Genomic DNA, 27,781 nt, shown 5'->3' on the forward strand with positions numbered 1-27,781 from the left:
GAAACACATAATGATTTTTTCCTCTATTTTGCCTCTTGTGCCTGGCTTGCTGTCTTGTTTCTATTGGCTACACGTGTATTAATCACAGCACACTGCCAGTGACCAGTGTAACAGTTTTGGACTTTACAAACTGAACCATATAGTTTGCTTGGCTTGTTAATTATTAATCTGGAGGTTAATTCCCTTCAAAGTGAATACTGATACTGTAATACTGAGTCCTTCAGATCTTGCACCACAGAGAAACACACATCATACCATATAAAGGGTACCTCTGGGTACTACAGACCCAAGAAACACTGTTATCCCCTAAACCATAACTGTGTTCCATTTCATTGCTTCAGTGTGACTGAATGGAACAGACACCAGTAGGGGATTAAAAATATTTTTTATTGCTGAAACACAGCTGACATAAGACTATAAAAAACAAGTGAAGCTTGTTAATAAAAAAAAAATAGCCTAAAGGACAAATAAATTTGAACTTGACCGACCTGGAAAATAAAAACTCATAAAGAGAAGCCATCTGGTTAACAAAGAAACATGTGACAATGTGTTTTTATGGTTCATTTATCAGACTAGCATGAATCAAGAACATCTAACAGCCATAACATGTCAAACTATTTGTCTAGATGATGAATAAAAAAACTAAAGTCAACACTGCTATTGCACTTCAGTTGGCACTTGTTATCTTTCAAACAAATGACAAAGGGTAGAGCTGCAGTGGAGTGAGACCATCTAAATGTACCAGTGTCTACAGGCCCGTTGACATACTGGTAATACTGTAGCACCACCTTGATCGAATCCCTTGCATGCCGAGGTTTCTTCAAAATGTTCCACGTTGTCCGTGTAAATGGTCTCTCGCACACTGTGGTTTCGCTAGTGGTGGCATTTCAGTTTATTTTATAGAAGGCTTTGAGATTGAAAACTTTGGGATTGCTGGATTCTTCTCCCACTACTAGAGTTGAAATACTGCTCAACATGAGGCCTGAATGTAGACTTTGAACAGAAAACAAAAGATGCAGTGATGTTTAAACCCACTCCACCATACCAAGAAAATTTTGAATGTTTGAGGCAAGCTTGTTTGTAGTTTGAAAGTTTGAAACCATTGTGTATTCACTGGAACACAACATCAGCTGAAGACTTCAAAAATTGCTATCATGCTATTACAATGTAAAGTCAAAGCTGCATAATTGCATAAACAGCTAAAACCTGGAACACAATTCAACCAGGATAATTTCATAGTGCATTTTTGTCTTCCTAGCGTCCATATCCTCAACATTAAGGTCCATGTCCTGAACTTAAATGTTCACCAAGCTCTTATAGTCCTCTTTAAATCATCTCTAAAAAAGCTGTGAAAAATACTGTCAGCATTCAGTCTGTATAACCTTAGCCATCCAATCAGATCTGGCCACCAGTAACCTCAGTCTGTCACCTGATGACTGGATCAGCTCCTTCCCACTAACAGAGACAAAGAGACCAGAAACAAACCATCTGTTAACCAGATTTGACTTTCAAACATGAGATTTATTTAGATTTGGGCTGATCCTTTCTTACCTGTGGTAGTCCAGGCCAAGCAGACTGACTCCGTTAACCGCCAGGATCCTGTCTCCTGGTGCCAGCTTCTCACACCGGGCTGCAGGAGAGTCAGGGACCACTGCACGGATAAAGATGCCTTTCACCCTCAAGGAAGTGTCCTGGAAGATAAGGTCAAAATGTCAAAGACTCACTCAATAGTCCGTAGTCAATAGCAAATTAAACTGAATGGAACCTCAGATGATCATAGTACTCAGTATTAATGGTACAGATATATAGTTAAGTACTGTGAAACAATTTGCTCAAATAGTGTGGATTCATGAACATTCTGTGTAACTTACTGGTCTAAAAGCCCAAAACATCAACACACACAAAAAAATGTTTTCTCATGAGGTGTCAAAGCACCTGCCTTGGTTCGTCTGGACTTTCTGACTTTTCAGTTTCATCCAAACCAAAATTACAGGTGTGAAACCTTCCCTAGATCACAGTTTGGTTCAAACCTTTGTCTGACAAAAAGAGCTGGTCTCTGTGTTTATCAAAATGAACCACAGTTCAGTTTGTTTCTAGTGTGAAACTTCTTTTGTATAGCTCAGGCTTTCAGAATTAATATAATAGTTAATAAATATAGTAACCATATCCCAGCAAAGTGAGGGGTTTATTTGACACATGCTTTTATGCCTTTATTTCCAATTTAATGTTTGATAATTAGTCAAATTTTAGTATGAAGCCTGTTTGTTTTGTTAAATGTTTGTTACAGCATTATGCTGTTAATACAAACACGTCCTGTACCTTTCAAATTAAAGCCCTCTAGTGTATCAGTGGACAGAAAACCTTTAAATTCCTTTAATTCATTGGAAGCTTTTGTTGTTGTACTGTAAAACTGTGACATGCGCAGCTCTCATGTTCCCATGTATGTACTCTACTGCCATCTTTTGGTGCTTTCTGCGATACTACAATGACTGTGATATGATTCCATGGTGCTGTTGGCAGGAATACTGTAATACTATTATAACAATCTGTTCATTTGTTTTTCCTCCATTAACTCAAACAGCAGTACAGTTGACAGAGTTTGATTGCATCTTATGATCAAAGCTGTTTTACCATGACACACATGGCCGTCACTGATGAGGTTAACAACAAACTTAAAAGTAGTGTGTGACATCCTTCATTAAAAATTGACCTCTGTCTGAAACAAATTGCAGCTACAGATGTTTTTGCAACTCTGTTGGAAGAAGTTAGCAAGTTAACCGTGTTTTATGAGGTCTGCATTACTTTAACTTACCCTTGTATCAACCAGAGCGAGACCAAGTCCTTTTTCACCTCGCTCAAGCTCTAAGCTAAAAAGCTCATCATTATTGTCATCATAATGGTCATCCTCCTCCTCCTCTTCCTCCTCCTGATCCTCCTCTTCTTCTTTGAGTTCATCAAATCTTGTCATACTGGGGCAATCTGATTTCATGTCTACTTTCAGTGCAGCCAGACATTCAAACACTAATCCACCTGAGGATAAAGTACAGCACGTGTTCAGTTTTCTTTTCCTGAAGACAAACAAAGAAAACCGTGAATGGGAATGTATTTCTGTACCGTACCTTCATCGTGTGCATCTACATCAGAGGACCAGGGAAGTGTCTCGCCGTGACCCTTCACCCATTTATCTTGATATGCCTTCAACAGATCAACAGGTTCTATGATGTGAGGTGTGTTGGGTGGGGTGAGGAGACAGGACGGGTCCAGAGCTGACCTCCTCGTCTCAACGCTCTCGGCCTCTCTGGTCCGCAGCTCTAGCTTTCTTAGCTTCTGAGACAAAAGGAGGGCACCACAGGAGTTGAACTCATCCAGGTACTGAAAGGAGGAAGGGGAGAGTGGTGATGGGGGTGATGGAGGTAAGGCGCCAGAGGTAGCAGAAGGAGATGGGTGGTTATGGACAGGAACCTGAGATGAGACCATCGTAACAGATAATGTGTTCAAGCTTTCCAGATTGGTTTTTGGAAGGATGTTCATCTTAGTGGGTTTAGCCTGTGTGGGAATGACACCACCCTGGATGAAAAAGGCAAAACAATGAAGATCAATCAATCAAAACTCCATTTGAAAATCAGCAAGCTTTAAAGGGGAGCACCCCCAATTTAACATCGTAGTGTGTTGAACATGTGAAAAAAAGTTAGAGTGCTGGTTCTCACCATTGGTGGTACGTGAGCTCCCTCTAGTGGTACACAAAGGTATCTTTGTTGCCAATCTGTTGTTTTGTTTTTTCTAAGGTATAAGTGATTCCAGTCATGGAATATAATATTCATAACTATTATTTTATGCATGTATAATCACCTGAAAATAACAATCTTTTTATTTTTGTTACACTCTGTTTCTATAGTAGCCCTGAATAAAAATAAATAAATAAATACTGACTCTAGATGGGGCCTTTCAAGTGTTTCTCCTTTACACAAGGAAGGTAGAACCTTTAAATAAAATACATAAAGTAAGTTGTACAATGAGATCTCTGGACCGTAATTCAAGCAATATTTAGTTTCAATATCAGCCTGCTACATAGTCACATCCACGTATGTAGCGCATAGCGTGTGTACACATCCATGATTAGTTACGAGTGCTAAAATGTACTACTGTGTAGTAAGTGGAGGCGAAATGAATGGTCCAAAAACACGACAATCGTATAAATAAATATTAAAAAGAGTAGTGCGGATCAGGAGTACCAGGAGTAAATTACCTCTGGTTCTTGAAACGGTTTTGTTCAGGATTCAACAACAGTCAACGATAAATAATCTTCTCATTAGGAAAAAAACTGCTTCCTTTGTGAACTGTCTGTAACTGAACACGGTCAGCCTACTCTTTCATAATGGTGGTACTTTGAGAGACGAATATCTTCTGATGTGGTACAAAGTCTGAGAAACACTGCTCTAGAGGCACCATGCATGAAATCTGATGAATGGCCTCAAGTGATGTTCCTTTAGTCAGTGAAGACTAATTTAAAAATCTGGGTTTATGGAGTTGAAAGAACAAAGTAAACCTACAGGACCTATGTAGCCCACTCCTCATAAAAAAGGATATATCAGGTTCTGGACCTACACTGAATAGCTGTGTCTCCTTCAGGATGAACTGTAACACTTTGATTTTCATCCAATGGCATCATCAGGTCAACATTTTTATTTCTCAAGTACTGTACATGGTTTAAGTCCAAATACCCTCATGACTAATGACATTCCCATCAGCCTCAGCTGTATTCAGTGTTTAGTGGCCAATTAGCAGTCGTTAGCACACTAACACGCTCTAATTGTGCTGTGCAGATGTGCAGCCTCACACAGCTGCAAGCATGGCTGAAGACCATTAGTCTGATTTAAATGTTACACTCCCCGGTGCAGTGATGAGTAGCAGCAGTACACTTACATTAGGTTTTAATTAGCCCTTATGGTATGCAATGCCACTGTGGCCATGCACATCATATTTTTCAGTATTATTTTGTTCAGCTGTGTTTCATGTATCATATAGAAATCAAAAGGCATGAACTGCATTCTTGTACCTTGTGCTTGTCGTTAGCTGTGAGCTCACTGGAGTCTGAAAGTGTGGAAATGAACTCTGTCAGCTTGTTCAACTCTCTGCACAGGGCCGAATCTGTTACCTCCCTTTCCAGCTGGAACTGGTAACCCCCATCTGGCAACACCAGAGGGTGGTGGGTGTCAAAACTCTCCAGGATATCAGCTAAAGGAAGGATTGAAATAAAAATGTGTATGTGAGAATAGTGCAGATTATCTCATTCATAAGTGTTATTGTGATTTTAAGTATGGAATAACAGCTGACCAGTTTGTTGACCTCTCACCAGTTTCGTGTGCTGCAGCCTGCTCTTGAACAGATGGAGTCCAGGTGTGTCTGCACAGAGACGCCGGGCTGTAAAGACTCAGCAGGTGGTTCAGCTGGGCCGGACTCAGGGCAGGGAAGTCAGACCGCAGGGACACCCAAGATGTCTACACACACACACAAAGGACACCATGACAGACAGGACAATTTCAGCTTTAACAGACAGTACAGCTGTTTAGTATTAGTTTTAAATTATACAAATACATGCATTAACCCTTTGTGGCCCTATCAATAGCTTTTGCAATCTACGTGTTTGCTCGGACATCCTAAGAGGGGTAAAAATAAATAAATAAATAAATGTGAGGTATGTTCAAAAATGTACGTTAAAACATTTTGTCTTCAGCTTTGTTCATCTTGTGAATGCTTCACTGCTAGCTTGATCCATTTTTTTCTGTTTACAGTGCTGGACTTGAAGGCAGCAATGTCAGTGGCAGTCCAGTGTGAACCTTCACATCATTTTATCATTTACTACCATTTTATGTAAATGTGTTATTTTCTATGAATCTTTTAATAAAGATAAACATAATAATTACTACTACTTTTATTTAGAAATACATTTATTATTATCTATTATTACAACTTCTTTGTAAATAAAATCCAAATGTATTATTTCCAACAACAGACATTATATTAAGACAAATATATTTAGTTCAGGATTCATGGGTTGCTAGGTGTGACTGTAGACTGCATATAAAGATATTAGTGATGTAAGTCTGCAGTTGTGACCTTTTGTATCACTGCTGTGGGGATAGTGGAGCATAAAAATGGACTTGAAATAAGAAACTGAACGCCATGTGTGAAATGTAATCAATACTGAATGCTCAGTGTTGAAATTTTAATACCACTGAATTACTTTACTTTAAAAACTGCTTTGACTTTGTGAAATTTTCAATGCTTTTTTAGGTAGAGCAATTTTCAACAGGAACATATATGATTCCCAAATTCAGATTCAGTTTGTCTAAATTTTAAGATTTGGAATGACTAAAAATTCAAACATTACCATGTCGTCTGAAATCTGTTCAGCACTCTGTACATGAATGTTTTGCAGTTGAGCTTCACCTCATTTTCAGATCTGAATGATTCTCCTCTTTCTCCTCTGTGAGACTAAATCTTTTTTTTTTCTTTTTTTTAACTTATGTTTGGATTGTATGTTCTCTAAAATGACATTTCCACTGAGACTAAACAAACATCATGAATGGTTGTTTTAACCTGTGCTCTGTACACTACATTGTATACATGATACATATGCACATGTGTGTGAGTTCCTGTCATATTTTTATATGTTGAAATAATAAAACTGTTGCCATGAGTCCTCTCTGTGGTTCTATTTCAATGTTTAGATTTCATTTTACAGCTGATTTAATAATACTTAATATATTTTTCAGCATTTTAACTTGAGTATTTAGTAATGGATATTTAATGTTCTACAGAAATACTTTATATTATATAAATGTCGCATATAAAACTGTACGGTTCCCACACACCCACACACACGATATCATTTTTCATCCACTCTGCAAAAATCACATCCCTAAATCCTCAGTCCATTATGTTTCTAGTGATTATTTATGGTTGGATAAATAATCACCAGAATCTCTGCTGACTGTGTAGTGTGCGTGTGTGTGTGTGTTTTACCTGCAGTAAATTCTTTCTAGGAGTAGCCAGCAGATTGATAGCTGATGAGAGTGTGTGTGTGTGCTCCAAGGCCAGTTCTCCCAGTCCAGCTGTGTGGGCCCAGTCCAGGAGCAAGTCTAGGTTGGCGCGCATGCGTACGCCTCTGGACCACTGGTAGAAACCTGGCTCTGAGCCTGAGCACACATCAAGAGAAATGTCTTTAAAGTCAGGTCTTTGTTCATGGTCTACAGCAACAGCACTCATTGTTGTACTGCATTCCTCATTATCTTAGACAACTCTGTACAGGGAAATCATCTAATCACAACATGTCGACATATAAAATAATTATACACATTTTCACATACCCCTGCCTGTATGTGCATGCCTGCAAGTACATTCCTCTCATAGTTCAATCCCAAGCACTTTAAAAAGGCTATATGATACCAAAGAGGACAGCTTAGCTTTGGTAAAAATCAAAACTTATAAATGACTTGCATGTTTTCTACTATATGGTTGTAATAAGTTCTTAAAGATTTATGTTATTCAGGAAGAGTGAATGGGTTTCATGCTGAGAGAGACAGACAGGTTAAGGGAGTCAGAGGGTAGAGAGACAGGCACACACACATTATTGGTGTTGGTCTTTTCATGGGATTTGTTGACAGTAAGAAAAGTTATTTTTGGTTCTATGGCAGAAATATTTCTCTTTTCAATATGCATTCTGCGTGGGTCAGTAGTATTACAATACAGAGGGACAGCTTGCTATGTCTCTTGACAGACACTAGGGGGCAAAGCAGCCATCTGTCTATCATCCACTGATGGTAAGCCTGCATATTCTTTTATCTAGGCACTGATGCACTGGTACCTCTCTCCATGAGTGAGTTGAAGAGTGATGCGTTGATGAAGTAGAAGAGGTAACCAATCAGCTGTGAGGAAATCTCTGGGTGGAGCTGACAGTCTGACAGTAGTCTCCAGGTGTCGGTGAGAACCTCCACAAGGTGCTGTATCTCACCAGGGACCTGCAGTCCACCGTTACCCAGGACCCGAGCACTTTCGCCAGTCACCTGCAGCCCAGGATTCTCCCTGAATGGGTTGCAGTCCAGAAGGTCCGGAAGGATGGGGTAGAGGACCTGATAAGACATAATTGGTTGAATAACTGTGTAGCTCAGTATGAGAGTGAGTCACTCATCCATGTGGATCTGGAGATTGTTGACAATTCCTGTGGGTCAATTTGAGGTTGGAAAAGTTAACGTTGTGTGGTTGATGTTCTGACCGCTGGGATAAACTAAAACACGTAACCCTCTAACCCAGATTTCAGACCACCCAAATAGACTCTGCATGTCTGTCTCTTTGTGTTTCTCACACTAAAACCTACCTGATAATCAGATCAGACGAGAAAATCAGCAGAAATAAGAGAGAGAATCTGTAACATTTCCTCCTTTGCAGCCAAAGATCCTTGCTTGCTCTTCAGAGCGAGCCCTGGACAACGATAGCTTTGTTCGGCCTAATTGTCCACAGACATCCCCCCTTCCCCTTCAATCTCACTCTTACACCCACCAAGCTTCCGAGGCCAGCGCCAGCCGTAGATCCACATTCCTAAAAAGCTGAATATGGCTCATGTGGGCTTGGCATGGTGCTGGAACAGGCCTGCTGAGTGAAGAGTTCTGAAGGAATCCACCCTGTAGCAGATCATTTTACATTTACTGTAAGGCCCCGCAGCCAGCCAGGCAGGGCAGGCTGAACAGTAGAACATAAAAGCCACAGCTCCCATCACACATGAGACAATGGAAATGGGTGAACATTAAGCCAAATAATTTTGCAGTGTTTCTGGTCGGAAAATGTCGCTGAGCCAAGCCAAGCCAGAGAGGATTCATTCATTCTGGGATTACCACATGCATCCAAGGTATGTATTATTGCAGTCAAAAACTGTGTATTCTGTATTGTCTGCTTGTTTGTGCATTCATTGCACTTGATGGACAAGTAAACACACAGTCTACCCACAACCCACTTAAAGTGTGTCTGTACTGTACTCGGCAGTGGCGCCTTTTGTTTTCTATCCCGCAGCGATTTTCCTTACATACGCCCAAATAAACAGGGTTTTAAGACAATGTTTGGATGTTTAGATGTTTGGATTTGATTTTAGTCTGGACATGGGGTTAGCACCACTCTCTGTCTTGTTGGATGGGAGGAAAAGAAAGAAGTTCAGCTCAGTCTTCTCTTATCTGTTACAACCTCAAGTTCAAGTTTAAAGTTTAACTGTCACATATAATCATAAAGGTACACAGGAAAATGTGTGTACCTGTGTATATTAGCCCAGGACAGGAGCAATATTTTCATACTGGAACATTCAAATCCCCCCTTCACAAACTGAATCCCAGGTCAGCCTGGCTTCATTGCGGTAAGCGCTGACATAAATCACTATGTCAACCCAGTGCACGAGTAAACGAAAGGAGAGATACCAGAATAAATCATTAAGCATTAACCAGGCTACTCCTCAGCTTGACACCGGTGACTTCACCACATTCCTCTGCTCTGTCAGTCCAGGACAGATGAGAATGTGAGCTCGCCACGAAGCGACAGGTCATGATGGATGACACGACACGCCTGGATTAAGTGGCAAGACCGAGAAAAACTGCAACTGTGTCCACACCAGGCCAGCTAAATCTGAAAACGCTGAAAAGGTTGTGTGTGTCCACAGATCTCCATCCATACTGAAATGGCTGAACAATAGGGAAAGATCTACATCTTCATCCTCTATTGGACAAACAACAAAGTCATGCTCCCTCCTCCTCTCCACGATCACCAATACTTTGTTGTTTTTTGTTTTTTTAGATTTTTTTTTTCAAGCTTTATTTTTCACAGAGACAGCTAAAGAGTGACAGGAATGTGGACAGAGAGAGAGAGATGGGGAACGACATGCAGCATAGGACCACAGGTTGGATGCGAGACCTGGGCCGCTGCTGAGCCTTCGTATATGGGGCGGATGCTCAACCAACTGAGCTAATCGACACCCCACCAATACTTTGTTTTAACACAGTCTATGGCTGTGGCTCTGGGAATGTCGGCCCACCACTTTGAATTAGATTGATTAAATTCATTGTACACATTCATGGCCCCCAGAAGCTGAACCGTACTGACAGTGTTGATTACCTGACTTTTTTATTTGCCCAGTGTTTCGCTTAGTGACAAGATACCTGCAAAAGTAATGACATTCCCATCGACCTCATACTAAAGGGGTCATTGGACTGGTCTAAACGCTTATTGCATGCTGTAATATCTTTGATGGTGTCCAACTATTTACATCACTTTCCAAAACCAACAGTCAAACGTTCACGCGCACATCACACTGTGATTGGTCATCTGTATGGAGGTGAGAAAGGAGCCAAGGTCTGGACTTCTGTCTTTTGATCCAACTAATTCTGTCACTTTGTGCAAACTTATGAATTCCTTCCAGGAGAGGCTGTATGAAGATGTGCACTGTTATCTTCTCTATCCTCTCTGTGATGCCCAGAACAGCTGTAAACACTTTTCATTTCTGATCAGGTCAGACAACATGAAACACTTGTTTCTAGTATAAGTCAAAGAGATAGTTTGTGTTTGTAGAACTGTGATTGTATCAGGTACTTATTCATATCCATGAGTGTGTCAACGTGACAACGGCTGCACTGCGCTCTGAAACACATTATTTTCAATGGCCACTGTGCCACAACATTTTTTTTGCTTCTGCAAATCAAATTGTGTCTTACAGGATCATTACCTACAGATGGCTACCATCTAATAAGAACCTCATACAACCCCACTTCCAAAAACCTGAACTATCACTTTAAGATGATGAAGATAGTAAACATTATACTTTATATTAAACATGTGTTAGCATTGTGATGTTGGCAGACTCTTAGTGCTGTTATTACACAACACATTTACTGTATATGAGCCAGATCCAGAATTCTGTGTCAAACAAAAAAGTCCACAAATAAATCAAATTTACCAATGTTCAGATTTTCTAAATGTCATGTCATCACTGTAAATATGTGCTCAGTAGAATGCTGGAGAATCAGAATAAATAATCCATCTTGCCCTCTAAACACATCAATTAGCCAATCAAATTTTTTAACATCTGCACATCTTTTTGTGACATTTCATGTAAACCATCATAATATTATATAAAAAAAGAATATGAAACTTACTCTTCTTTTCTCAAATCACACACAGCTCACAGTCCATTTTCTCCTGAATGTTTCTGAATTATCATAGCCAGAGGACGTACACGACTTCTAATGTGTAACAAAAGATCACTAGCCTCTAGATAGATGAGGAACAACACATGATTCAGCGCCCAACCTTTGTTTAATGTGTATTGTCCTTAATTTTGGTTTTGAGAACTTCAAACAAAATGAATTTAATGAAGCTAAAATTAGAATTTCTGTTCTCTGCTATTTTAATGAAGTGCTTCCACAGTCTGACATTTGTGTTGTACTGAACCTGGTACCCAACGCATGTCTGCCTGGGAGCAAATCTGTGAATCTGTAAGTTGGTCAGGAGAATCCAGACTATAATGCAACATGTTAGTCCAACATCAAATTTAAATTAAATCCTCCAGGTTCAAACGTCATGAACACACTGTATTATATTTCCGGATTATTTATGGATTTACTGACAAACCGCATCTGGAAGTCATTCGGTTCATCGGGCAGACTTGCTGACAGAAATAAAGGCTGTCTGAGGCAGGTAGTTATAACCACATCCTCCTGCACCGAGCAAAAAAATGTGCTGCACAACAGCAACTATTGAGGAATTCCTATAGTTTCCTCCTTAGAGATACAATGTCATATGACTGACTTCCTTCCTTTAGGGAAACTGACATAGAGGACGCTTCAAACCAGACACATGAGGCACAAAGTCCATCTTAATTCCAACTGGCAGGACATGTGAGACCTTGGCTTGGCTGCTGCTAACCGCCTGTCGGACCAGCGCTGTGCTAATGCTATCTCTGATGTGGCTTGATACTTGACATGGTTTCCTTTCCCTGGCTTTGGGCCTCGCTGGTTTGGAGCATTAAGGTCATTGGAGGGGAGGAGAACTGACTGGACATGCAGCTCAACAGTCAGCTATGATTTCTACTTGAGGAAGAGGAGGGGGGGAGAAATGTACAAAAAAAGTCAGATGTCATTGTATGAAATAGACCAATCTCCTCATTATTACTTTTTGGATAGTGTTTTAACCCACACCCACACAGCTCAACTGGAAATTTGTCTGAAACTTTCCCGGCACAAATCCATGAAATGGGTGTGGTGCTTCAGTGAAACTGCTGAATACTGTGGCTACAATGGAATACCATTTTCTCTTCTTCTCAGAGAACTCTGTGAGAGTACAGCCTGATACAAACGTTACATTTGAAGCCACGCTATTCTCCCTCACAGACCGGAAATGTTAATTGGCAACATGAGGAAAATTCAGACTTCATTACTCAGATATCCCATGGTGTCAGTAAACCCAAAAGACCAAAAATTAATTTCTTATGGAGGGACGATCAGGTAATGCAAGGATGGAGGAATGTTCACATGGAGTACAAGAGGGTTTTGTTTGAGCTCTTCTTATAAACCTGAACCCGAGTCATCTCATCCCAATGAAGAAATGAATTTCACCAACAGTTACTGCAATTACAGTTTTTCTCTCTCGCTTTGGCTCAATTCTTGAATGAGAATTCTTTTGTTCAAAACACTTTTAACAATTTGTTTTACAACAGATTTGAATTCCTCATTCATCCAAACACACTGCAGATGTTTTGGCACTGTTTATGTGCAGGAGAGTCGAAGCAACTGTCTACAGTTTGCACAACAACCATCAAAACTGTTGAGTTGAGGTCCCCTGGTAGCTCATCCGGTAGAGTGTATCCCACATGTATACTAAGGCGGGGTCCTCACTGGGTTCGATTCCAACTTGCATCCCTTTGCTGCATGTCATCAGCTCTTTTTCTACCCTCTTTCCTGACTCTCTCTCAAACTGTCACTGTCTAATAAGCCCGGAAATATACTCATACTCATCACAACTTTTATGCAAAATGGTCTATTCAAGGTTCAGTTACCTGCCAACGTACTGTTGTTTTTTACTGATCTATTGCAGACCTGCAGTGTGTAATTAACTGTATGACTTTATATGACAGATCAAAGGTGGTTTTTCCGTTTACAGCACATTGACATATAAATTGACTGTATACATACAAATGATCCTTGTTCTGTGTACAACAGTATTGATGTTTCCCAGTAAACTTTGTTGAAACCTGAACGTAGCGCGACATGCAGCTCGTACAGTACAGTGAGCAGTCAGTGAAAAGAAAAGAAGCAGAACAAAACATAGATTTGTATAAAAGAAACACTTCCAGGGTTTACTGCCAGAGTGAAAAAACATGCAAACATTCTGACCAGCTCACGTGACGACAAAACAACTTTTCATTTTTGTGGTGGCGGCCAAATTACCGTCACAATAACTGGGTTTAGAAGCATGAATGAAATGCGCTGGGTGGGTTACTACCTTTTGCAGACATGCAGTAGAGTTGTGATGTCCCACGAATTGCCCAACAACTACATCTAATGGCCTCTCTGTGGCAGGGAAACGACTTGTGCATGCAATGTTGACATATCAGTTTTTAGAGCTAACATGTAATTACACATTGAGCAACATTTGCATTGTTTTTGGAGTCTTGTCTTGTCCTATTCACTGTCTATTTTTGCCTCTGTTTGGTCACCAACTCCTCAGGAAAATATGTGTTTCTTCAGCTGCTAAATGCTCCAACATGTTCACCAGCTAATCTGCTAATTTTGCTGCCTGCTTCATCTGGAAAAGAGAATGATGAGAGCAGTCAAAGCAGTCTCACTGTGGGTTATTAAAACCAAAACAAACAGCTGAAAAATGCTAAAACTCCCCGTAGAGTTGAGGGGAGCTGCTGAGTGGACTGATCTTTCTTTAGCTTTGACAGTAGGAGGACATGTAACCGACTGATCCATTGTCACGGGTCACATAAAAAATGTGGCTGATTCAGAAGCAAATGTTCCTGGTTGCCTTGTCTTTCAGTACACAGGGAACACATTTCCTTGGCAGCATTCTCTCAGCTGAAATATTATAGGTTGCAATGTAAAGCTTCCTTGGCAGCACTTCCCTGGCTTTATCCTCCCCCAACACACACACACAGACACACACACACACAAAGACCCATGGTGTCCTGTCTCTCTCCCATGTCATAATGCCCCCAGTGTGGTCTGGCAGAGTGGCTGCTTGGTCTATTAGAAAGCAGTCGGAGTGGCTAACTGGGTTCTTTATTCTCCGCCCGTCTCTGATTATTTTCCTTTCTTAAACTCCATGTCATAATCATCTGTGAGAGGAACACATGGAGCTGCTCCGCATTTCTGGCTTTGGCCAAGGAAAGTGCTTCGTTGGGGTAAGATAAGGTAGATGTTTAGTTTCCCATGGACAGACGCCGGAGTAAAAATACATATTTAAATCATTACTTACTCGCATTTCCCACAAAATTTCAACACGACAGTGTGGTGTGTCTTTTTAAACTGTGTGTGTGATATAGTGGCCTGCTTGGTCATCCTCTCACCTTGGTAATGTAGTAGACACACTGCTGGAAGGCGAGCATGATGACCTCCTCCAGGACTGACATGGTCTCCTCACTGGCTGAACGGACACAGGACAGACGGAGCTCCAACAGGGCTGAAAATCACACACCACACATGTACATCTATAAATGAAATAGGTGGACTTATGCTCCATTAAAATATTATATGTTTTCATTTCACTTGGCAACTTTTTGTCAGTGAGATAAACTTAGTTTGGACTGTCTTCTTTAGCCAGAAATATCCTTACATGTGAGTTGAGGTTTTAAGCTTTTAACCTGCAACATCCAGTGTAGCTTTTATTTTTCATATGGTCACATGGTCATTGTTTCAGATTTGAATCTCTGCAGCTGACTAACCCAAGTTCTCCACCTCCTTGTTCTCCTCGTCGCCCCTTTCTCCTCCATCCTCCCGTCCCTGGTCATTTCGGGTTCTCCACTCCAGAATAAGAGGCAGCTGGAACTGGATAAACTGCAGCAGCTCCAGACTGTTGGACATCCAAACCACCAGGGGGCGCAGTCCTGAGATCACATCATGCAGGCTGAGAGCCTGGAGATCCTCTGGGTTTGAGCCTTCTCCATCTAGACTGCAATACGTAAGAAGAGATCTGCAGTGAAGTCTGTGAGCTGGAATGTGTCTGAATGCTGAAGAAAAACAGCAAGACGTGCTTACACTTCAGGCTGGACTGCAGCTAGTTCCTTCGTGTGCTCCTGCATGACAACAAGAAAAAGGGCTACTGTGAATGCATATTATAGTAACAACTTTCATTTATAAAAATGCAGATGTCTAGAAGAAAGCATGATATAAAAACTAGCAAGATGGTTACATAAAAAGTATAATAATTGCTAAATCTACAGTAGATCACAGGGAGGTTGCAAACAGCAGACTATACATGGCAGGCTTTCCTAAATTAAAATACCAGTTTCATTATTATTCAGATGCTACACTGATTTGTAATCAGGTGAATGGTGTCTGTCATTCTCACTCTATGCACCAGTAATGCTTTACGGCAATAGATCACACACAACAACAACAACTATTTCGGTATTTTAGTGAAACTGGATCATTTTTTATGGAGAAAAATGTCTTCTGGCTCAACTCTCTGTGATTTACAGAGTTTCCTGATGGACAGTAAAGTAAACTGCTGTGACATGTAGCTGCTGTTAGCTAACGGTAGCCCAGTTTGTCCGGATTGTAAGCTCAGAACCGGTGTTGTGCCAAAACCGGAGCTGGCAAGCGGATAATGGAGCCTGGCTCAGGAGCCTCTATGGACATAATGACAGAGCAGAAAAGACCAAAGAGGATGTTACTGGGCGTTCAGAGCACTGAAGAAGTGTTGCCATTTACACTAGTAGCACAGGAATGTAAAAGAATGTTTTCAGGCCGGGACAGGGTGAATGCTGAAGGAAAGCAGCACCTGTGTCATGCCAGAACTGGAGCCAGGCAAGTGGGAAATGTTACCAGGCACAGCAGCATTAATGGACATAGCTAAAGGCAGAGGTGAAGAGACCAAAGAGGCTTATGGAGGGAATTTAGAAGAAAAAATGAGAAAGTGACAAAGCAAATCTCGGGTTGGAATGCCAAGCTGGGTTTCTTGCAATTGGACTAAGTTATGTCATTGCACTTGCTTGATGTTTGGCTGTTAGCGAAGTTGCTGACTTGCTCATTTTTCATCAGAAGTAATGTAATCCTAACAAACACATGTGTACAGCTGTCCATACTCACCACAGTGGTATTACAGTCTGAAACTGGGGGGCGCCAAATTGCAACAAATCTTACAAAATGTTGCTTTGATTTGTGGTGAATAAATACGAATGAATTTAAAACTGTGCACCATGGTAAAAACTCTGGTCCTTGAGGCCTTTACGACCTGGTCACACAGTGATAATGTGTATCATGTCTTGTTCGGGAAGCTTTGTGACATTGTGACTGCTCTCGTGACTAGCTGAGGAACTGCTGTACTGTAGCCATTTTAAATGCTAGTGTGACGAGGGCCTTTATCCTTCTACTTTGTATTGTGCTTTGATGCTGCATATTTCCAAACAAATGAGAAATTAATCAGATTACCACAAACTAATTAACACACAGTGAGTCTGAGGCTTTTGCAACCCCTGAATGTCTGTCGGCCTAAGGTACTTCTGTTGTGAAAAGGACAACTTGAAAGACTTTTTGTCCCACAACTCACCCATATGACACTTTGAACTCCATTTGCAATAAGCAGCAGCAGCCTGCGCAGCTCTGAGGTCTGCCGACATGTGGACGAATACTCAACACACAAGCACAGCAAAAATGCAGCAGTCAGTGGTGGTCTGTCTTTGATGCTACTGCTTCCCATGGCAACAATCTCCTTGACGATGCGGTCCTGATCCTCACTCTCATATCTCAGAGTCAGGCCATGGCCTGCGGGTGATTTTAAAAAGGGAAGGCTTCCGTTTTGAGACAGTTTGCTGCTCGAGCCCTGGAAGTCAGTGCAGGTTGCGATGCAGGTGTTGCAGAGGATCATTTCTCCAGAATGGCTCATTGTATTGGCAGAAGTGGTGCTACCCAGGATCCACGGGACAGCAGTCATGCTGGGCTCAGGAAGAGGATTGTTCACATCCTTCATTGCCAAAAAAGAAACAAGAATTTTGAGGCATGTATGTTTGACTTTGGAAAATTAAGTTCTTAACATTAAAATGCAGTGTCTTTCACCTTCTTGTCTGTATAGCAGTCTTACCTTGTGTGCCAAAGCTAAGGGATCCTTGAAAAGAAAAAGGTAGCGCTGTCCCAACCCGATGACATCACCAGGATTAAGCTGCACTTCCTTTCTCAGTACTTCGCCATTCCTCGTGACCACGGCATCCTGACAAGGACAGAGCATGGTGGGGCTGCCAATGCTGTAGCGATGGAAGTAGCAGTGTCTCGGAATGATGTCAGGGGCAAAGAGAAGGACATCGGGCTTTGAACCGTCTTCGTGATCACTTTGACGACCGAAAACAATGTTTGGCCCAGCAAGTAGGTAGATGACAAAGTCCTAAGTGCGGAGAGAAATGACAAGTTACCATACAATCTGCAACGAGTGGGTGGATATTCTCCATTCTTTTGGTTTAATCACAAAGTAATTGCATACAGTACTGTTCCTGTAGGTTGTTCAGCCATGCTTATACGAACTGACCAGATCACATCTCTGCCGTTTCTCTTGTATTCAAATGAACAGTGGTGAAACCAAGTACATTTACTGGAATTTTCGCCACTTGGGGGCAACACAACAACAATGACAACATATCATTTTATTCAGTATTTATGTACCAGGCAGGCAATATTTTTATTTATTTGGACTGTTTCTGGTCAAAGTGGAAGTTCACTCTTCTTTTAACTCTGTTCAGTTCTCCATTAACTCAAAATGTCTGCCTTTTTAGCTGCTAAATGCTCCACTATATTCACCAGCTAGTCATTAGCTTTCTTTGTTTGCTATTTTGGGTTGGACACATAGAGTCTGACTGTTTCAGAGTTGTATCACAGCTATTTTTTGTTGTTGCTGTTGTTACCTAAAACAGCACCATGGTAGCCAAGTTGTGCGCCCCAAAACAGCAAGCTGAAAGATACTAAAACGCTCTGTAGTTGAGGCCTGAATAGTCAGGTGATAATTCTCTGTGGTTTTGTCAACCAAGATGAACACCTGCATAACATATCACCATTCGACACATGGGTTATATAAAAATATTATATATATTATATACTATAATAAGTGCAGCTTCAAGTACAGCTTTGAGGTGACTTTGTGGATATTATTACTTCAAGTGTCTAGACCACTACATCTTGTTGCTTTTGCTGAAGACACTAACTTCTGCCCCCACTGCAAATAAATCTACATATTGTTGGTGCATTACTCAGTGTGGACCTTTGTGTTTTGGTCTTAACAGCAAAAGTATCAAACAAAGGGTGAATCACTATTTTGTTACATCAATTTGTGACTGAGCAGGAGGTTCAGTATGGTAGATACACATTTATTACTTCTACTACTGGCTACATAACAACAGTCTCTCACAGTGAGGGCAGTCTGATCATGTGGAGGTATTAGAATTATAGCCTTGATCCAAGCCTGATTAGGCAAACAATGTGCAGGGATTATTGTTTGACATTCCCCCCTTGTGATGCCTGTCTTTTTTCCAACACAACAGATTTAACGAGCTGAAATAATTCACAAATAAACTCCCCTAAACCTTGTTCATAATAGTATTTCTCGTTGTAGACGATTATATCTATATAGAGGGTCTTTTAGTGCAACAACTGTGACGCAGAGTCAAAATCACAGCAGTGTGTGAGGATTAACCTCAGTGTGTGCCACAGTTGAAACCACGTGTAATCAGCCAGGAAGCAGTGCCAGGGTTGTCTTTTTCTGTTTCCTGATCGGTGTTTTGACACACGCACTTTTTCTACGTACTTCACTGACCTTCTGCTAATGATTCTCCCCTTTGTCTCTCTTTAAACTGAGAAAAACATGCTGTTAGAGCTGCAGCGTTACTGCACTAAAGTATTTTACAGAGAAAAAAGGGCATGATACCCGAGAACATTTTGTTAAGATTTGTAAAAACAGCCGCATGCATGTGAGTCATTTGTGTGAGAGGTGGTAGCATCCTCGTCAGATTATGATCCACATAGAAGACATGTAAATAAAGAAACAGTTTTTACAATAACAGCAGTTTAGATCTAGTTAGTCCTGAGTATGACAAGGAAACGTGTAAGATAACTGTTTTAACGTTCATGTTATGGTTGCCATGCCACTGTTCCAATGACCCTGTATTACAAAACCCCAATAGTCTGAAAAATGTCCCATTGGACCAAAAGCCCATCAAAAACAAACCATTTCTCTGAAGACCCATCACTCCCAAAATATACACTCCCTGCCCTTGTTAACTCAGTGACAGCTCGCCTTGTCAGTTGCACTGAATAGGTGGGGGTGCATCAACAGACTATCCTTAGACTTAGACAAACAACATTTCAAGCGATTTCACTGTCAAAGATTTCCAATGATGGAATAAAATCATACGTTTTACAATCTGCAGGCCCTCGCCCCCTAAGTGAAAACACTAGCACTTGTATTACACACTTTGGTGTGATACCTGGTTATATTTTAACCCAACTTGATTTTTCCCCTAACCAAACTACAGCTGTCACCTGAAATGTTTCTTAAAGTCTTCCCAAATGTGGCATACTTATTATTGCTAACTTGACTGCAGTATGATATCATGTCATGTTTTGTCTTTTCTAGGCGTGACAATTACACAGTGAATGAACATGTGTATTACATGCTTTGGTGCAATACCGGGTTGGTATTTTCGGAGCGATAGGTGGAAAATAATTTCAGGCTATTGGTGTTGATGATGGGAAAATGGTCCCCACACTACGTCAGGAAATATTGGCTCATGTTGCTGGAGTGTGAACTAACCAAATCAGATAAAGAACGGGACAAAGGTGTTAATGTTAGCCTAAACTCTGATAGCATCCAGGGCTCCACCCTTTGAGAAATACAACACTGTTATGTGCTGATCTTTAAAAAGGTTACACTCTAAAACAATCTGTAACCATAATGATGGCTTAATACTAATGTGTAATTTGTTAAATGATGTGCTCCTTTGGAAATAACATTTAGTTACACACTTTACACTTTTGGTTATGAAAATGCTAAAAAAGTACACAACCCTCCAAACATCTCTTTTATTACTGCCTCATGCATAACACATGTGGAGAATTCAAAAGCTTGGCAGGCCCTAATGCACTGTCATACAGTTGTGAAACTGGACAATCGCTGCAGGAGACTTTTCAAGCAAACAATTAACAAAGTTGCAAAGCGGGAGGGGCAGCTGGTGTCTTTTGAGCCCATCTTGTTCCTATTTAAATTTTTTAAACAATATATTCAATTTTACTCAACATCACAGGAATCACGGGACTCTCCCTGATGATGTTATGGCCACCAGTTTTTAGTGCCACATGTCATAGAACATAAGCTTGGTGACTGGATCTTGCTGACATGCACCTTGGGAGTGTACACCATGTACACTTGTACCCTCGACTTTTTATAAAAGAACCAAAACAGAGTTTAAACTCCTTTGGGTGTGTGTCTGAATGAGATACCTGTGTGAGGCTGCAGCCCTGCAGCAGCAGCAGGTACGGACAGTCGTGAGGAGGGTGAATGGAGTACTGTGTGGTGTTATCGTCGCTGCTCTCCGTCTCCTCCCTCTCTGACTCCTCTCCTTCCCGCTCGCCCCTCGGCCTCGATGGACAGAGGGTCTCTGTTTTGGCCTGCGACCCGCCGGCCCCTTTGGAGGAAGCTGTGGGGCTGTGAATGTGATTCTGTTCTGGGCTTGTTTTTGGGCAATCGTAATGCTGCACTGAAGTCTGATTCAGGCTCTCGCTTCGCTCTTTATAACATTTATCATGATGTGCATCTTGTTTGGTCTCTGTATCAGAATCTAAGAGGTCCATCTCACTTTTGCTCCTCCACAGTTTGTGGCCTCGCCCCAGGGTCCTCTCTATGAAGGTGGACGTCACTCTGGAGCGGCTCTTCTGCAGCTTTCGAGCCTGAGCATTGATACCTAACAGGGTATAAACACAGAATACAGTTGGGAATTAGACTGAACGCTGATGTTTCATGTTCATGCTTTATAAATACGATAAGGACGGGGGTAATGTGTGTAATGATAGGGTAACACCCAATTTTTCCTGAAGCAAGGTGAGATGTGTGTATGTTGGGTCATTGGTACATCACGTGTTTATGCCAGAGTCAACACGGAGAAGCCCCATACAGGAAACAGACCTCAGTGGAAAGAAAGACAGAGCTCATGGAAATGAAAAAAAAAAGTTCACCCATGGAGCAAGCATCCACACGCTGACACTGATAGAAGGCTATCACAAGCTGCGTCATTCATAAAAGCAAAACACAAAACAGGACGCACTTTTACACCACGACCACAGCTGTGTCAACCGCAGCCTGGTCCTCCAGTATAAAGGACAGAAGAAATGACAGAAAGAGGTCCACCCTGCACATTTACAGTGCCATAAAGTGTTTGTGTCCGGCATCTGTGGAAAGTTCTGGGTATTTTTCAGCTTAATCATGCTTTGTAAATATGAGCGGATACAATATTTTGCTGCATAAAGCTTTTATAGCGCTATGTTAAAACAGTTACGTGTTAGAGAACGGGTGTGTCCCTGGTAGGAGTTGAATTAAATGGCAGGGTGTATGCGATGTTCATTAGATTTTAAAAGTTTCTTACAAGAATGAAATATAAGTCCAAATTTGTAACAGAAATTGAAAAGAAAGAGAAAAAGAAATTGTAGACCTATTAAAATATAGTTTGGTCTGTGTGGCTTGGCTGACTTTCTCTGGAAAAACAGTGTGCCAACAAACCACATTTTTACTGTGAGAACTCTAAAACTGTTTTTAATACTGACAATGCTTTATTTAATGGTAAAAAAAAATATTCTGGGACATGCAGACACCCTGAGTTAGGATGTGGTACGCTGTGAAATGATCAGCCCCTAAAGCACCCTGAGGCTACAGGCAGACACTGTACCAGCAGTAACGGTGTCTTTGTCTTTGGATGTCTTCTCCTCTACCAAGCGCTTCCTTTGGATTTCAAACCGTCTCGCCAGGCCTTCTCTGGGTTTCCATAGTGACTGCAGGAGGAGGGGTTTCTCATTGTCGCCCACGACTCGGAACCCTTCGGTCTTCCATCGATGATTGCCAGTGGAGCCAATGGTGTCGCAGAGAACGTAGGACTCGGCCTCATCCTTGCTCAGGCCGTACCTAGAAGACATAGTCCGGGTAAAACTAACTTCAGTTTAGCTCTCCAGAAGTGTTTTTTCTACAAATGTAGAAAAAACACAGTTTTCTTGTATTGTAAAATCATAGTTGATAACAGTCTGTACCCTACTTAAAGGTAAGATTTGGCATTTTTCAACCTGCACCCTAGTTTCCCATGTTTTGCATCTAAGTGACTAAATTTTTAATTTTTCAAGTTGAGTTCAGTATTGAGAGTGCCACCAAACTGACAGTTAAGAACAGAGGGGTTGCTGGTCTACGGCTGCCTCACTCAGTTAGTTTGTTTGAGTTACTCTGTGAATGTGGTGTTTCAACAGTTTAGTTTAAACTCACCAATGATGCACAATAACACAAACAAACTAACCAATAAAAGAAGAGGTAGACCAGTGAACGTTGTGTTCTACAAGGTAAATTTACATTCTCTTTCAGTGGAGTCCGGTAGCTTTGAACTTGCTGACATAACGTCTATTTCTGGTCAAACAAACTATTTCTGTCAGGTCCTTTCCATTATGTTGTCAAGCACTAACAATCTGAGCCAGTGAATGGCAAAAACAAGCACTTTGAGTGGACGTACATTGGTAGTGCACAATTGCCCTTAAAGATTTCACATTATAACAAGTTTCCCTAAAGAGACTCAAAAGCAGGCCATCACTTATCTATAACCCCAAAGCACCTGACCCAGTGATATCAGACTGAATCACTTGAAAGCAACATGGACATGGTCTCAATCATCTATACCATCAAGAACATGACTTACTTGAATAATTTGAAAAAAGCTATAATTTTATAACAAATAGCACTCACCATGGGCCAATATTTGCTCTACTTGTAGCTCTAGTTTGCTTTCAACCAACTCCTTCATGAGTTTTGTCTGTCTACCATTTGGTGCTATGCAGGTACCGTACAGTGGGTTTATTTGAGTTTTTCTACAAACAGAAAACAGCTGTCTGCTGCAGCTGGAAAGTGAGAGTGATAATAGTGATGAGAGTGAAATGAAAGAGTAAAGTTGTTCGCTGTAAAACCAAAAGAATGAGCTTAAAGATGTTAAAACACTGCGTACAGCATTATCGATCTAAAAGCATTGATCAGCGCAGCTTTAATGTAAAACATGCAAACATTAGATGTGTTGACTCACAGTACAGTGACTCACATACAGTATACCCTTGGACCTGCATTCAGTACAGAGCTGAACTTGGTTGCCATATGCGTCTAATGTATCTGCAAACCCATTAGTAAATATGAGATCTAGTTAAATGTCGCTACACTGTGAATTTTCACCGTAGGAAAAGAAAAATGATTTACTCTTTCCTCTACAAGCTGAATACCACTTGTATTAATCATTCCATTATGTTTTTGGCTGAAACATAAGCAAAGACTGACCGACATTCACTCTCCGGAGAGGCCGCCTTAGAGCTCTGGCCGATGCTGGCTGTCTTTCACACATGTCTGTGGTTTGCTCTAAACCTTTTCAGGAGTACTAAACAAACTATTTGGCACACTCGTACATGTGTGCACTGTGGTGCAATTACAATAAGCAGAATGACGGGTCAGGTCCACTTTGTTCATCCGAAATATTCTAATCACAACAACGTGAACGCACTGTCCTTTGATCAGCTGCCAAAGGTTTGTGCATCAAGGACTCTTCTGACTGCTTTCATATACAAATGATGGAGCACAAAGGTATATTACAGCACAGGAAGCATGTGGATGGACAGAACATAACTCTCCCCGTGTAGAAACACAAGGATCCACATACAAAGCAGACACATATGGCAGGCAGACACACGCACAAATAACACATGGCCTTACCGTTCGAGGGCCTCTTTGACTAACTCCTTTGCACTTGAGTGTGTGGTGGCCAGGACGCTCTTGTAATGAGCTCCCTCACAGATTTCATTTCCAAATATCTTCAGGATTCCTGGAGCAGTTATCTGATTGGACAGCTCCGATGGGTCGTCTGCTCTTAAAACATCTGCGGAGATTACTGCGTGACAACGAAGGAAAGAAGTTTTAATGCTGCGTCTCAGTTGTGGTTCATTAGCACTGATGGCAAATAGACATTTACCATAAAAGCAGTCGGAAAGACAATCAGTGTGTAAGGAAAATACTTAAAGGACCAGTGTGTATTTAGTTGCATCTAGTGGTGTAGCTGTGACACTGCAATCTCCCCCTTCTTAGTGTAAAGGAGAAACAACAGCGGCAATACACATCTAGAGCCTGGGTTTAGTTTGTCTGTTCTGGGCTACTGTAGAAACATGAAGTTTCATGGAAATTATGAAGTTATGCATCTTCCATTAGCCCCACAAATCTTACACACTGGACCTTTAAAGCGATATTCTGTACTAACAGAAAATGATGGAATACATGTGCTGACAGTCAGCTGAGCTGGTTCCTATCTTATGCAGAGTCATTCAAAACAGCATTTGTATGTTGTATTCTTTGTATAGTCAGTCAATCAGTGTGAATGTTCTATTTTTAGAATAACTGCACAGTTTTGATTTAGAACAGTGACAGTGATATGTCTCTTTTTTTTTTTACCCCTCAGCAACTTATTATTGTATTTAAAATATATTTAGAAAGTCAGGAGACTCACAAGAGACTGATTTAAAAGTGAAAATTGAAATTAGGATAACTTTGCCTTTAGTCTCTAGACTTGTTTAAGCTCCAAAAAAGCTAGGTCCTACGTTTCCCATAATGCAAAATATAACATTTTTTGTTAAACCACCATGTTCAAATCTCATCCCCACTTAGTAATCCAGGCTTTTTGTTCTAAATTAATCTCTAATCCCAACTTCTGTTTTCACAGACTGCTCCTTCTGACCATTGGTGACTCCTTTAAAGTAATACATCAGAATGAATGCAGCTGATTTAATAATAACAATAAATGGCAACAGAAAAATCTTCTAATGACTCAAGACAAACATGCAGGTTAAATGTAAAGTCATCGTGACGTACTGCTTCCCTTCCTCGAATGACTAGACATTGAGGACCTGATGCCCGACGTCAGTGCCATGGAGCCTGAGTTAGAGGTGGGGACGCGGAGGAAGACACCTGAGAGGCGGTTGGTATGCCGACGGATGCGGCTCTTGCTGGGCTGCCTGACGGCCACGCCCTCGGCTGACCTGCCGGTGGATGAACTGCCGGTAGACGAAGCTGATCTGATGAACAGAGGAGGAGGAAGAGGAGAGTCATCGATCAAGAAGTGTCCATGAGCAAGGCACTCGGTCCCAACCAGTTCACCTCTGACTTGTGGCAAGGCAGTAAGAGAGGAAGGAGGGTTGCCAGTAGGGGCAACAGAGTTATTCACCATCATGTTAAGAGAGGGATGGAGGAAGGAGAGATGAGTGGTTGCAAAAGGAGAGGAATGTTGAGTTGAAAAGGAAAAACAGGAGATAGAAGAACAGAAGAACTACAATTGATGCAACAGCATATGATAAAGAAAAGTGATGAAGAAGAGAAAAGAATGGTAAAGAAAGAAAGAAAGAAAGAAAGAAAGAAAGAAAGAAAGAAAGAAAAGGGGTAGAAAAGTAGCAAGAGAAGCAGAAAATGACAAAACATTCTTCATACCTGTATATAAGGATTGCACCCATTGACCATGTAGGTCAAATTCCATCACAATGCAGCATATACCAAACACACATGTTTGTCTCCAGCACAGTGCCTTCCAGTCCCTGTCACCATGCCTCCCTCAGCTCCCTCAGTGCATGAATGAAATAATGAAGTGCTGTTTTACCTCTGACCAACCCTGTAAGCTTCTTAACACTGTGGTTCAAAGGTTCTCTGCTAGTTACGCCACCAGTGGGATATAAAAGATTTCTGATGAATAATGTTAGTGAAACTATTTGACGTTTGTGGTAGAACGACCGAAAGTGCAGAGATGGAATCTGATGGCACATACACAGGCTGTCAGTTTTAATACATCAGACACAGCTGTGTTTAGTTCGTGGTATTGTTTAGCTGTGCAGAAATGATTTATGACTTTAAACCTGCATTTATGGATTTAGACTTTTACTTTTCATTCCATCAAAGTACTGTTCACTTTTTTTTAAGTCACTTTCTTCAAAATAGGAGACAGGCAGCAGACAGACTGCTGTTTCTCGTGAAAAGAAATGAAAAGGAATAAAAGTGACATAACAGTCGTCATAACTGTCTGTACAAACTGTCAGGCTGTCATACTCACTGCTGAGAGCCATCACTTGTCTTCCTTCCCAGCTTGACAAACCGTCTCTTTGGTGAAGCTGCGGGTAAGGTCGGTGGTCTCGGTGGGAGAGAACGCAACTCCTCAGAGGAAAGTTTCACCTGATTCATCCCTGTCTGATCGATGTGGGTGTTCCTGCTCGAGTTAAACTGCTGCAGATAATTATTTAAATCATGTCCCATCAGCATGTGATGCACGCCGGCTGCTCTGCTTCATTCCTGGGATGTTTCATCCAGGACAAGCGGCACAAAGCCATTCAGCTGCTGCTTCATTTTACGCACTCCGGAACAAACGCTGCAGATGTTTCCAGCCCTCATCCAGCTGTTGGATCTGCTGTAGCCGGAGTGTTAGGTCCAACGACGAAGGCTCGGGTTTCAGCTTCACTTCACACTGGTTTTGGGACGCTGACACATCAGATGACTAAAATAAAATTAACTGACATCAGGTCAGTAAGTGGACAAATCTGAACACAGTTTAAATGATATAATTTAGTGCGCGTGTTGCTGGATCGGGCTGTTTGTTTCAAATTCAGAGTGAACCCGCTCTCCAGATGTGCGTCTACAGCGCAAATGCTTGGAGATGCCAAGTGCACACTCCCGCCCACCCATACTAAACCTTTCAAAATAAAATCCTCACGGAAAAGTTTCTTTTTTCTTTCTCTTTTTTTTTGTTGTTGTTTGAGGCAAATTACCCAGTATCTCCAAATGTTTTTCGTTGAGGAAGACTTCTAGATAGAATTTGTAAAGTTGTGAAGTTTAAGTCAAGTCAAAGCAAAACAGTGCAACATGAACCGCATGAACCAAAAGCACCAAACAGTGCTGCGTTCAGGACTCCATCTTCTGGCGGCGCACAGATCACAGCTGGGATTACAGAAATAACACCTTCACTGTAATACATGATGAAATATGTGATCACACATTTAACTGATCCTAATAATGCCACAAACAAAGCTGCAAAATTACAGCGCTTCTATAATCTCACTAACACCAACACTAATACACCTGCTGCTGTCAAGCCACCCAGCTACTATGAGGTGACCAATAAACAAATGCTAATCCCAGAAATACATTTATACAAATAAATGAGCATATTTGTTCCATGTATGTGGTTGGATGTATTTATTCTGTTTTATTAATTAAATACAGGATGATAAAGGTATCAATC

The 27,781-nt window shown here is 41.2% G+C and overlaps 1 protein-coding gene across 3 annotated transcripts; it reads right to left on the reverse strand.

Annotated features, from left to right (window-relative positions):
* Positions 1 to 368: 368 nt before the first annotated feature.
* On the reverse strand, positions 369 to 27,647 carry LOC104924918 (ras-associating and dilute domain-containing protein). 3 transcript variants are annotated; one of them, XM_019263496.2, is made up of 19 exons: positions 26,600 to 27,647; positions 25,375 to 25,577; positions 24,229 to 24,403; positions 22,172 to 22,404; positions 20,733 to 21,193; positions 17,335 to 17,631; positions 16,804 to 17,217; positions 15,291 to 15,328; positions 14,978 to 15,204; positions 14,603 to 14,715; positions 7,868 to 8,132; positions 7,027 to 7,199; positions 5,354 to 5,498; positions 5,057 to 5,235; positions 3,463 to 3,567; positions 3,120 to 3,372; positions 2,813 to 3,030; positions 1,552 to 1,691; positions 369 to 1,455 (listed from the first exon to the last, which is right to left on the reverse strand). In XM_019263496.2, exons 1-19 carry the CDS (start codon positions 26,803 to 26,805, stop codon positions 1,362 to 1,364), a joined length of 3,939 nt encoding a protein of 1,312 aa, XP_019119041.2. In that variant the 5' UTR covers positions 26,806 to 27,647; the 3' UTR covers positions 369 to 1,361. The 3 variants fall into 3 exon arrangements, with proteins under 3 accessions (XP_019119041.2, XP_019119039.2, XP_019119042.2); XM_019263494.2 differs by having other exon boundaries at positions 3,120 to 3,567; XM_019263497.2 differs by lacking the exon at positions 26,600 to 27,647 and adding an exon at positions 25,987 to 26,218 and having other exon boundaries at positions 3,120 to 3,567.
* Positions 27,648 to 27,781: the final 134 nt, after the last annotated feature.

The sequence above is a fragment of the Larimichthys crocea genome, chromosome XVI (genome assembly GCF_000972845.2).
Source record: "Larimichthys crocea isolate SSNF chromosome XVI, L_crocea_2.0, whole genome shotgun sequence".
NCBI classification, from domain to species: domain Eukaryota; kingdom Metazoa; phylum Chordata; class Actinopteri; family Sciaenidae; genus Larimichthys; species Larimichthys crocea.

What these genes read in the sequence shown, in the direction of transcription:
- LOC104924918 (XM_019263494.2), bottom strand. Translation starts at nt 26,805, where the DNA reads ATGCTGATGGGACATGATTTAAATAATTATCTGCAGCAGTTTAACTCG. An exon ending in GAGTTCAAAGTGTCATATGG is followed by an intron (nt 15,329 to 16,803) that starts GTGAGTTGTGGG and finishes GTTGTCATGCAG; the next exon opens with GAGCACACGAAGGAACTAGC. An exon ending in GTGTCTACTACATTACCAAG is followed by an intron (nt 8,133 to 14,602) that starts GTGAGAGGATGA and finishes ATGTCTTATCAG; the next exon opens with GTCCTCTACCCCATCCTTCC.